Raw genomic sequence first — 12,828 nt, 5'->3', positions numbered from 1 at the left:
ATTACATTTTTTTATATATTTTTGCAGGATTTTTTAATTTAATAAAAAAAATGTGATGACTAACGTGCAGGCATTTATCTAAATATATATAATATTTTTTTCCAATAAATATTTCCTTTTTACCTTATTTCCGACTTTCCTTCTCTGTTGTTATTTTATATCTTACAATTAGAACTAAATGTAAAGTACTTTGCAGTAAAAACGTGTTCCTGAACCGTTTAGTTCCGCACATCTTATTATAAAGACTCATTTCCTGAAAAGAAAAAACAAAGCAAACAATACACAACATAATGAGACACACCCTTGAAAGCTGCAGCCACATAACAAGCTGTGGTGCAGTGTAGACCAGACCGTTCCGTTCTACTGGAAATTATGTTTAATCTTTCACCCATCTACAGTAACCGGTTTATCCTGGATACGGCTGCTGTTGATCCGGTGATTACACCAGAAACCAATCCATCACAGGGTTTCTCTCTCTATGACCCTCTGACACACACACACACACACACACACACACACACACATTTAGAGTACACTACTGACCTATAGTGTTTGTTTGTTTGTTTGTTTGTTCTTTCATCAGACCCAACATAACCTGCTGTCATTGTTGCTACTCTGTGACTGAAAGATTTTTTTATTATAAACCATAACGTCATCTTTTAACAATAATCCCAGGGTAATAAATGGTGGAACAAATAGATGCAGCATGTAAATGTGTTGGGGGAAAAAAAACCTGTCAAATTATTTCTTTTGAATGATTAGTTTGAAATCATATGACATGCGAATCATTTATTAAGCTCTACTATGAAGGATTTAAATAGAAATATAATCCTTCTCTGTGTCTTAACCATTCACATTCACAGCCCAAACTTGGAATCAATGTTCATTAACTGTAAACCCTTTTATTCACCACGGGAATTCCCCTCATTTGTTCTGATCGGAGTCTCCATCCACCGCAGGCCAACCTGAGTGATGCACTGCAAAATCTGGCAAACCAAATATCAGGCTTGGAGCAAAATAACCCGGATATATTATCCTTGGAGACTTTAACAGAGCAAAACTAACACTTGAACTTCCAAAATACAGACGGCATAGTAATTGTCCCACAAGAGAGAAAAATACACTGGATCATTGCTACACAATTCTTAAGGATGCATATCGCTCTGTACCCAGGATAGTCTTGGGGAACTCTGATCACTGCTTGGTCCATCTTATCCCAACATACAGGCAGAAACTAAAATCTACTAAGACTGTAGTCAAAACAGTAAAGAGCTGGACCAGTGAGGCAAAGCAGGAACTTCAAGACTGTTTTGACTGCACTGATTGGAGTATCTTTGAGTCTGGAACTGACAGCCTGGATGAGCTGACTGACACTGTGACATCTTACATCAGTTTTTGTGAAGACGTGTGTGTGTGTGTGCACCAATCAAACCCTTCTGCACATTCAGTAACAAAAAGCCATGGTTCACAGCCAAACTGAAAAAACTTTGACATGCCAAGGTAGATGCATACAGAGGGGAGGACAAAGCTCTGTATAAGCAGGCCAGGAACCCAGTGACAAAAGAGATCAGAATAGCCAAAAGAAGCTATTCTGTCTTCAACAGATTCCTGGAGCTGTGTGAAGTCCACTCCTGCTTTACACTTTCCACAGTCATCCCAAGAATCCCTCCATCACTGGACCGAATGACTACAGGCCTGTTGCTCTGACATCTGTTGTCATGAAGACCTTTGAACAGCTGTTATTGGCCCACTTAAAAACTGTATCAGAACAGCTGCTGGATCCCCTACAGTTTGCCTACCGAGCAAACAGCTCAGTGGACGACGCAGTCAACATTGGACTGCACTACATTCTGTAACACCTGGACTGCCCAGGGACATACACCCGGATTCTGTTTGTTGACTTCAGTTCGGCTTTTAATACAATAATTCCGGGAATTCTCCACTCCAAACTCCTAAGGCTCACTATACCGGCTTTCATCTGTCCAGCTTCTGTATAGCTTTCACTATACCAGCTTCCTGACAGGCAGGAAACAACAGATGAGACTGGGAGGTGTTAACTCCAGCATTCGGACAATCAGCACTGGTGCTCCTCAGGGATGTGTCCTCTCCCCGATGCTATTCTCTGTACTAATGACTGCACGTTAAGTGACCCAACTGTTAAACTCCTGAAATTTGCAGATGATTCTACGCTCATCGGTCTCACCCAAGATGGCGACGAGTCTGCATACCAGCAGGAGGTGAAGCGGCTGGTGCTATGGTTCAGTCAGAACAGTCTAGAGCTAAACACCCTAAAAACTGTGGAGATGATAGTGGACTTTAGGAAAGACCCCTCAACACTACTCTCCCTCACAATATCCAACAGCCCGGTGTCATCTGTGGAGTCCTTCAAGATTCTGCGCGCTACAATTTCCCAAGACCTGAAATGGGAGTGCAACATAAACTCTATCATCAAAAAGGCCCAGCAGAGGATGTACTTTCTACGTCAATTAATGATGTTTGCTCCGCCACAGGAGCTGTTGATGCAGTTCTACACTGCAGTCATCGAATCTGTCCTGTACACATACATCCATCACCATCTGGTTTGGAGCAGCAACAAAACAGGACAGGAACAGACTGCAACACTCAGTAAAAACAGCAGAAAAAATAATTGATGCCCCCCTGCGAACCCCCAGGACGATACAAGAACCAGAAACCGGGCAGGAAAAATCACTACTGACCCTTCGCACCCTGACACAACCTTTTTCAGCTTTTACAGCCGACACGGAAACATTTTTAATATGAATTTCACCGCATTTGAAAACAACGTCAAAACAAATGATATATATTTTGAAGAAAGATGCCACAAGCACACTTTTTGAGTGGAAAAAATAAAGAATTATGTATATAAAAATAAAAAAGTAATTAGACAAAAAATATCTTAATTGTGGTTTAAGTGTTCAAATAGATTTTAGAGTCACTGTATGACATCTTATAATCATTTTCTGTTCAGTGATATTGTTATTAAGAATCATTTTATATTTGTGTCCATTTTCTTCCCAAGTCTTTTATTTAGAAAATAATAGACATATTTTTGCAGGATTTATTAATTTAATAAAAAAAAAAAAAAAAATGCGATGACTAACGTGCAGGCATTTATCTAAATATATATAATATTTTTTTCCAATAAATATTTCCTTTTTACCTTATTTCTGACTTAACTTCTCTGTTGTTATTTTATATCTTACAATTAGAACTAATTGTAAAGTACTTTATAGTAAAAACGTGTTCCTGAACCGTTTAGTTTGTTTTGAAAAAACAAAACAATACACAACATAATGAGACACACCCTTGAATGCTTCAGCCACATAACAAGCTGTGCTGCATTGTAGACCAGACCGTTCCGTTCTACTCGAAATTATGTTTTATCTTCCACCCATTGTCAGTAACCGGTTTATCCTGGACACGGCTGCTGTTGATCCGGTGATTACACCAGACACAAATCCATCATTGCAGTTCTACACTGCAGTCATCAAATCTGTCCTGTACACATACATCCATCACCATCTGGTTTGGAGCAGCAACAAAACAGGACAGGAACAGACTGCAACGCTCAGTAAAAACAGCAGAAAAAATAATTGATGCCCCCATGCCCACCCCCCAGGACGATACAAGAACCAGAAACCGGGCAGGAAAAATCACTACTGACCCTTCACACCCTGACACAACCTTTTTCAGCTCTTCCCTTCTCTCAGGCGCTACAGAAGTTTGCTTACTAAAACTGCCAGACACAGGAACAGTTTCTTTCCCCAGACAATCACCCTGATTAACAACTCACCATAATTATATTCACTGCTTCATATCTATAAGTACTGCATTATCAGAACTGTCAGTCATCACATCATCTGTATGTTACACACACTACTGTTGCTATATATTGTATAAAAAGCATAATAGTGCACAATATTGTTATTTGCACTTACCACACTTTATGTACTTAACTGTATGTCATATATTCTGTATTAAAATACTTAATAATTAATTAATTCCATATTTAATACTTGTGCTGTCTATATTGTCTCAGATCGTCTGTATTGTCTTGTCTTGTATAGTATAGTGTCATTTATGTCTGGAATTTGGCTGGAACCAAAATCCTTGTGTGTGTCAACATCAACACACTGATTCTGATACGAGTTATGCTTATCCCAGATTCGGAACAAAGTTGGTTACATATTAATTAGAGGCTATTAAGTCCAATTTTCAGCTAAACATTTCTTATATCTGTCAGATTTTATAAAGTTTACTGGGACATGTTTTATCTCTATATTTATCATGAGGTGTGTAGTGTAGTGGTCACATCCCTGCTGTCTTTGTCTCTTCACCAAGCAAAGAGTTTGGATCCAAAATGAGGTAAAACTCGAATCCGTGACAAAAAAACCCCCCAGACAAAAACACACCACAACCCTGTAACACTGTATCTGTACTGTTTGTGTACATGTGACAAATTTTAGACGAAGATTTAGCCAAAAACGGAAGAAGAAAATTCACAAGATTTTGAAACAGTTTATAAACCAGAAGCAGATCTAACTTTTTTGCTTTTATTTTTTTTCTCCACCTGAAAACAAAAGTAAATAACAAAAAAAACTATAAACTCAAGTAAATCAATGTGTTATTTTGACAACAGCAAAAACACAGATCGAGACAAAGCTTGGGTGAAATAACAGACCGTCTTCGACCTATTCCACTTGTGCAGGTGTGTAAAATAGTGTTTATTTCTTTGTTTGCTTGCTTGTATAAACTGCATGTCTGTTTACTGCCTGGATGCAAGCTAAGGTACAGTACACAGTCCGCTAGTGTAAAAAATAGAGCAGCCAGAAGGTGCTGTACTTCCACCTTTTTATTCTGTAGGGTGGTTTATACACAACGAATCCCCCTTCGGCACCACGAGCGGCGTTAGGAAACCCTGCGCGCTCTTAAAACAAAGAGCCATTTGATTTGACACTTGGGTTGATTTGAGAGAGCTGCACCATAAACAAATAGCGGTGCCGGTTCGAATACTCGGTCGCATTCGGAAAAAAAAAACCTTCAGTTGGAGACCTAAATTACTGTCGTTTCACAGAGTCTATATGCGGACACATTCACAGCTATTTCTCAAGTGTTTTAAAAACAACATCCATATAGCAATGCACATGATAAGTGAAGCATCCCGACAGGAATACGTTTATAATGCTACGAAGACAGCAGTCGGCAAACCGTGACAGAGGGGAAGGGAAAAACAAACAAACAAAAAAACAAACAAAAAAAAACATGAATCAACTCAGGCAGTTCATTAGCATTCAGGATTTATAGTAGGACATGACAAGGCATCTTAAAAACTCATGTCATCGTGGTGAATTTGTAAAAACAAAACAAAACAAAAAAGGGAAGTGAGCGAAAGAGAGAGAGAGAGAGAAAATGGAGGTGGCTTCATGTTGTATTGTTTTAAGATTTTGCGGGTCCTTATGTCCTGGGCAGTGGATTTGTTTGTTTGTTTGTTTTTCCCTGTGTAAGGAGACGGACTCTCTTTACCACTCCTTCTTCTTCTCGTCCATAGATACGCCCCCGGGCCCGAGAGCCACTACTAGCAGCAGGCCGCCGACGACTGACGTAGTCTGGAAGAAATCGTATTTGAGGAAGTCGTGCATGGGCTTGTAGGCAGGCACCGTCCAGAAGGCGTTGAAGTAGACGTTGATGGCCATGAGCCACACCACCAAGGTGAGAGCCGCCAACTTGGTCTTGAAGCCGATGGCCACCAGGATGATGAGGGCCGTGCCCACCATGTTCTGCAGGATCTGAAAGAGGAAGGGGAAGAGAATATGATCGAGAAATTATTGATATGATTGATAATTCAGAATCAGAATCAGATTCAGATTTATTGGCCAAGTGTGTTGACACACACAAGGAATTTGGTTCCAGCAGTTTGCGACTCTCAAAGGTACAGACATAAATAACACTATACTGTACAAGAAAACAATGCAGACGATGAGATACAATATATACAGAATGAGTATAAAACATGAATATAGGATGAATAAAATATATAAAATATGAGTATAGAATATGAACGATCAGTTGTGTACATAAAGTGTGGGAGTGCAAATAACATTATTGTGCAATATACAGATGATGTGATGACTGACAGTCCTGATTAATGCGGTACTTATGATAAGAAGCAGTGAATATAATTATGGTGAGTTGTTAATTAGGGTGATTGCCTGGGGAAAGAAACTGTTCCTGTTTCCGGCAGTTTTAGTAAGCAAACTTCTGTAGCGCCTGCCAGAAGAAAGTACATCCTCTGCTGGGCCTTTTTGATGATGGAGTTTATGTTGCACTCCCATTTCAGGTCTTGGGAAATGGTAGTCTTTCAGTATGCAGATTCATCGCCATCTTGGATGAGACCAATGAGCGTAGTATCATCTACAAATTTCAGGAGTTTAACAGTTGGGTCACTTGAAGTGCAGTCATTAGTGTAGAGGGAGAATAGCAGTGGGGAGAGGACACATCCCTGTGGAGCGCCAGTACTGACTGTCCGAATGCTGGAGGTGACACCTCCCAGTCTCACCTGTTGTTTCCTGTCTGTCAGGAAGCTGGTGATCCACTGATAGATGAAAGTAGGTATAGTGAGCCTTAGGAGTTTGGAGTGGAGAATTTCCGGAATAATTGTATTAAAAGCCGAACTAAAGTCAACAAACAGAATCCGGGCGTTTGTCCCTGGGCAGTCCAGGTTTTGCAGAACGTAGTGCAGTCCGAAGTTGACTGCGTCGTCCACTGATCTGTTTGCACGGTAGGCAAACTGTAGGGGATCCAGCATCTGTTCTGTGACAGAGTTTAGGTGGGCCAATACCAGCTGTTCAAAGGTCTTCATGACAACAGACGTCAGAGCAACAGGCCTGTAGTCATTCAGTCCAGTGATGGAGGGTTTCTTGGGGACCGGGACGATTGTGGAGAGTTTAAAGCAGTTTTACCTTTTTAATTGATAAAAAAGGTAACGCTTCGAGACTCACAGAATGGGGCATTCGTTTAGTGCACGTAGCGTGCAAGTGTTTTTGTTTATAAATCAACTGCTGAAAGAACGGACGGTTGGTAATCAATCCTGACTAGCATTTCTATCATCTACTCACTGCACTAGCTTTTAACTAAGGACTTATGAGAGAGAGAGTGAGAGAGAGTGAGAGAGAGAGTAAGAGAGAGTGAGAGAGTGAGAGAGAGAGAGAGTGAGAGAGAGTAAGAGAGAGTGAGAGAATGTTTCCAAACAAAATACTTAGTTAGCCAACATGGAACAACACTTAACACTAACACTTGTTAGGCCTGTGTATTATTCTGTAATTAAAAATTGAACAGAAATTTATTATTTATTTAAAAAAAAACAAGGATTTTTCTGGTTTTCTTTTTTGCATCATCCTGATGTTTTACTGCTATGGTAAAAAAAAAATTTAATTAAAATAAAAATTTTGGGCAAGGACTTGTGGCTTTTTAAAAGGAAAATTAATTATTAAAAATTGCCACTAATTTTCCAATGGGGCACAACATGGTAAGAAAAAAGACAGAATAATTATGGCTATTAATACTTTGAGCGATGTGATGATGAAGTCATATTTTAGAGTTAATTTACCTCAACACGTTAATTTACCTCAAGTGTTTCTGCTACTTCTAAACTGCGTCACCTGAAACTCTTTACAATTCCTAATTCGGACCCAAATTCAGGACGTGAAGCGTGTGTGATGAGCTCTCACCGAGAAGAAACTGGAATCGAAGTGCAGCAGAGTCATGAACATGAGAACGAGGAGCACACGGCCACCGAGCTGCATGTACTGCTTTGGGGAGCTCTCACCCATCGTAGGCACGCCGGCGAACATGCTCTTCCCCTCAGAGCGTGACTCGGCTAACAGTAGCAGCAGTCCACCTCCCAGAGCCATGTTCCTGCACACAGACACCAGCGGTGTAGATTAGACACTAATCTGTTGTCTGTCAAACACACCACATCCGAACGGAAGGATATTCTGCTGTATGTAAACAAAAACAACTCGGATGCGAGTCGTATGTTATTCCTGAAGTGACGTAACCAGAAACTAAATTTTGGTGGGATTAAGAAATATATGAAAATATTTAAGATAAAGCTCAGACAGCAGCAGGAGCGTTAACACCACAAATGTGTCGTTTAATCATTTAAGGCCCGGTCTACTGTCAAACAATCTTTCCACATTAGTAATGCTGCCATGAAAATTCATTTATGACACTGAAAAAGTTGAAATGCTCGATAACGGGACAATAATTACATCTTATATTATAAATCTTTATCTACTTACTTACTTATCATCGAGCAGCTCTCACCTCCATAATTACAACATTTGTGATGTTATCTAATATCTAACAAACAGGCGTTTGAGGTTTTTATCGTATTCTAACTTCAGAGACGATTCTTCTCTCGATTGTTGGCACTTCAGAGTCTAAGGGGCTTTTTACACTTTTATGTGGCCTAATGTAAATGGAACAGTTTTAACCAATCAGATAGCTATCGGATCAGAGAAAACCCATGAAATGACCGGGTGTAAAAAGGCCCTTAGAAAAACGCTGAGACACTTGAATTGCATTTAAAGGCTCAGGACTCAAGTGCTGACATTTTCCAAAAACGTAGTAGAATTTACCTCATCAAAAACTTCAGATCCCATAGGATACTGTAGGCAACAGTCTGAAACAGAGGGGAGAGAAATAACATTAGATTATAATCAGACATTTGAACTGTTGTTAAAGCTAAATATGGGTTCGTTCATTACCTGTAGCGCAATAATGCCAAATAATCCAAAGCAAGCATACTGTACAAAATTTCTACTGAGAACAAGGACGCAGCCGCCTGGAAGGGAAAATAATTTTGGTTAGAAAATTCACGCAGATGAAAAGTTTGAAGATGATTCAGTCCACCATAGAAAGAAATAAAATCAACAAACTTTGGAGTTTTGGGCTTTAGGTTCTGCAAATACAAAAAGATCTGACAGTGAATTTAGAAATGCTTGTGAAATCAGGCCTCACCCAGCTGTCCTAAAAGGTTAAGCAGCACAAAGCACGTGGCCAGGAAGTAGCCGCAGCTCCATGTGGCTTCGATGTAGTCTCTCTGTTCGTACCACTGGAACCACATGCGGATGCCGTCCTCCAGGAAGGTGCTGATGAGACACAGGCGCGCCAGGTGAGGCAAGTACTGTTTCGTCACTCTGAGGAACTGCACAAAACAAAGGCAATCGTCTTCATTTTCCCTAAAAATGTAATTTCTTTTCTAGATATTCTGTAATACCGGCATCCCATAACACAAAGAAATATCTTCAATAAGCTCTGATTAGGAGCACTTTAAATAATTGTGTATAGTTTTATAGTGTATCATCTCTGGGTATTTGATTTTTTTGAGACCTACTGGGTCTGGTTTAAAAACTTATTTATAGAACCCTGAAACTTCAGTGAAAAAAGTTACGCATAAATATTCTCAATAAGCTTAAAATAGTGGAGTAAAAATTACCTACAGGAATCAAATCCAATCCATAACGTCACATCATCTGCTGTGTTATGATACAACTATTATAATATGATGTTAATGTATGTTTCCCATCATTTTTTTAGTTGCTTGTTTGTTTAATTGGTACTTGTTTTTTTTTTTTTTGCAGAAAAGAATAAATAAATAAAAATTTCACAGATCTCCTCAAAACTATTAAAATTATAAGCAAAATATTTTACCTGTTTATTAGAGCCATTAACTTTAAACTCACAGGCTACATTTTTAATAAAAAATGTTTACTGATTTATGGATGTTTTATTACAGTGGGTTGTGATATCCACGAATGTTAAAAGAAAAAGACTCTATTTATTTTATTTTTTTCTAAATTATCCTCAAAAATTAGAATCGGTTCTTTTGTCTTCTCTTCAGGCTCTGCTACTACACAGAGCTCTCCATTTTCAGGTCTTTCATCTCCACCGGTCGCTCCTGTTCCACCTTTAAATACGGCTCATTATCAAGCCACGTTTTAAAGCAGCCGAATTACCAAGCTTGTGCGCAGCATGTTCATTAACAGAGCTCTCGGGCCATCACTGACGTGTGGGCTGATACTGCAGGCTGCCTCACTGATTGGCTGATGCATTCTGGGAAGTGCTGATGTGGACTGCTAGGTAGGTGGGAGGGAATGTGTGTGTGTGTGTGTGTGTGTGAACTGTGAAGCCAAACAGTGCTTGTGCAAATCACCTGGGCTTAAGCAAGGGGGAGTATTGTGGCAAGGTTTCTAAAAATGCTCGTGCATAAAGAGCAAAACACAGAGAGCACGTCAGTCACCTCGGGACTTTCGTTACAGACTAGAAGATGAAGCTCATGCGACACAGAAACGACAGCTAATCTCTCAGGGGTTAATCCGGTGTTGCTTGTCTGTTATCTACAGTTTAGCTAAAAACACAAAATGAATGTCAAATTCATTTAGAATTTTAATTAGCTATCGATTGACTTTACACAAAAGAGATATGACTGACAGGATGTGCCTTCTGTAATCTCCCTTTATTCCTCAGATCTATACGTGTATATTCTTACACGCTCTCAAAACAGAAAGGTACCGAAGAGTACGTCTTCTAGTCGCCGAAGTGGTACCGTTAGAAGTACATCAATAATTAGCTTTTAAATGGTCTTTAAGAACTAAATTTCTACCATAAAGATATGTGTAACATGATGTATTGGTTTGTAATTATTTAAAACACACGATCGTAGATCTCGTTCACCAAACAAACAACTCCTGCATTGTCGTGATTGAAAAAAATCCCGGATAAGTGAGACGGCTAGCACGGTTCTACACACTGCGCTTGAAATCCGAGCTTCCAAGATCCCAATTTTAGGATGGAGGTTATTTCTGTAACATCTGAGCTATGTGTCAGTCGCTTTCTTTATACCGTCACACAATTTTATAGGCATTTTACCGTATCTTCATTCAAAATCTTAATCGGTTCAACACCGTGCCAATCCACAACACCAGAGAGAGACACTGAACACCACAAAGAGCCTTTTATAAATGTGTGTAAAGAAGTCTGTGTGACCGGGATGTGTTAAGACACCGTTGAGCAACAGCTGGCACATAATAGTGAACTTTGTCTTGCAGTCATGTATAAAGCAATAGCATGTTATAATTATAATTAAGTGTGTGACACTACAGATCACAGGGTTTCTGGTCTGGGAGAACCTCTCGTCTCTAACATCTGAGTGTTTTCCTGCTCTAACACACATTAATCAGTTGATTAATTGAATCAGGTGTATCAGAGCAGACAAGAGATAAGCGCCATTTAGATGGGATTAAATGTTTTCAGATAAGCTGTAACCTGAATCAAGAGTCAGCATCCCTTTGCTCTACTCCAAGGCCTTAGTATCATTTGTACTGTGCTCATATATCGGGGTGGCGCAAAAATCCAGAACCCGATCCGTATGAACGCAAGTCCATGGGCAGAGCTGGATCTGATCCTGTTCCACCTGAAATGACCGATGCAAAAAATACGCAGCTACACCTTTTAAATTAAATCTGAATTTGTGTCTCCATATTTAACAGCTCTGTTTATATTCAATATATTTACTCATGTTTGTGAGAGAGACAAAATATTGAAGTAACTGACAAGACACGCTCCTGGGGCGGGACATACATGCTCTAGGGAACATTTAATTGGACAAACACAATACTAGTACAGGATTAGTCATCAGAGATGTGACAAAAGACAAAACTGTTATACACACACACACACACACAGAGACACACACACACACACAGACAGACACACACAGTCATACTGCAGCCTGGAAAAGCCAGTAAAAAGAAAGCTACTAAAAAGTTTGATTTTAATTTCAGAACCAATTTAATCACGCGAAACAGTCCAAAGAATGACATTTGATTAGCAAACGATTTGAGAAACGTTTCCTAAACCTGCCACAAGACGTCTATAAAAACTTCTGCACTGTCGACAAGATGTATTAAATGTTTAGAAACAATTTGCTTTACACAATCAGTCAGTAACCTTATTGTCAATTCCCAGCTTCTGTCATTTTTATAGTTTAGTAAAAGTGGCTCAGTTTACACGTCACTGCAAGCAACAAACAAGCAGCTTTTTACTTCTAAAGTTCTAAACTTAATTTAGCATTAGCATTAGCTAGTACAGCTTAATCCAGAACTCATCACCTGCGAGTCGTGCAAAAGTTTAACGAAAGATTAACTCTTTAAAATGAGCAAGTCTGTATTATTATTATTATTATTATTTGACACTCCAACTGATGCTAAACTAACTAGCTAGCACCCACCGCCTCCCATTCAAATCCACTGCAACTTTCCTTGCTAACTAGCCTAGCCGGCTATGCTAATCATCCCTAAACCGTGCTGTTTTAGACAAACAAAACAAAGTGTTTCCGTTATTCGGTACCTGATCAGCGACATCCTCCGCCGTGCTCATTATATCCTCCTGCCCCATGGCTTGTCAGTTCCGTTTACACACAGCTGTTAGAGTAAAATCTGTTGTTTTGGTTTTTCTCCCTCTTATTTTAGACAGTTATATATTTCCCCCCCCGCCTGTCCGTGAAGGCCGCCGCCGTCCCACAATCCCGCGCGCGCCGCTACGATACGACGTGATAAGACGGACCCTCTGTGCGTGCCACGTGTACCGAAGTCTGCGTGCGTGTGTGCGTACAATGTACACCACACAAACACACACTATTAGCATACAGTAAGTCTTGTCTACTGTACAGTACTCAGTCTGGTATAATTCTTGAGACACGTCATTCAGATGGAATGTATTAGTTAAGTATAACTGCACGGATCA

At 39.7% G+C, this 12,828-nt stretch overlaps 1 protein-coding gene across 1 annotated transcript; it reads right to left on the bottom strand.

Moving 5' to 3' along the window:
• Positions 1–4,560: 4,560 nt before the first annotated feature.
• Positions 4,561–12,684, bottom strand: surf4 (surfeit 4). Its single transcript, XM_060862621.1, has 6 exons — positions 12,433–12,684; positions 9,043–9,229; positions 8,790–8,866; positions 8,661–8,704; positions 7,749–7,935; positions 4,561–5,807 (listed from the first exon to the last, which is right to left on the bottom strand). Exons 1-6 carry the CDS (start codon positions 12,478–12,480, stop codon positions 5,541–5,543), a joined length of 810 nt encoding a protein of 269 aa, XP_060718604.1. The 5' UTR covers positions 12,481–12,684; the 3' UTR covers positions 4,561–5,540.
• Positions 12,685–12,828: the final 144 nt, after the last annotated feature.

Source organism: Tachysurus vachellii, chromosome 26 (genome assembly GCF_030014155.1).
Source record: "Tachysurus vachellii isolate PV-2020 chromosome 26, HZAU_Pvac_v1, whole genome shotgun sequence".
Taxonomy (NCBI): Eukaryota; Metazoa; Chordata; class Actinopteri; order Siluriformes; family Bagridae; genus Tachysurus; species Tachysurus vachellii.
The sequence above is the reverse complement of the archived record's forward strand: the minus strand, read 5'-3'. Positions and strand labels throughout refer to the sequence as shown.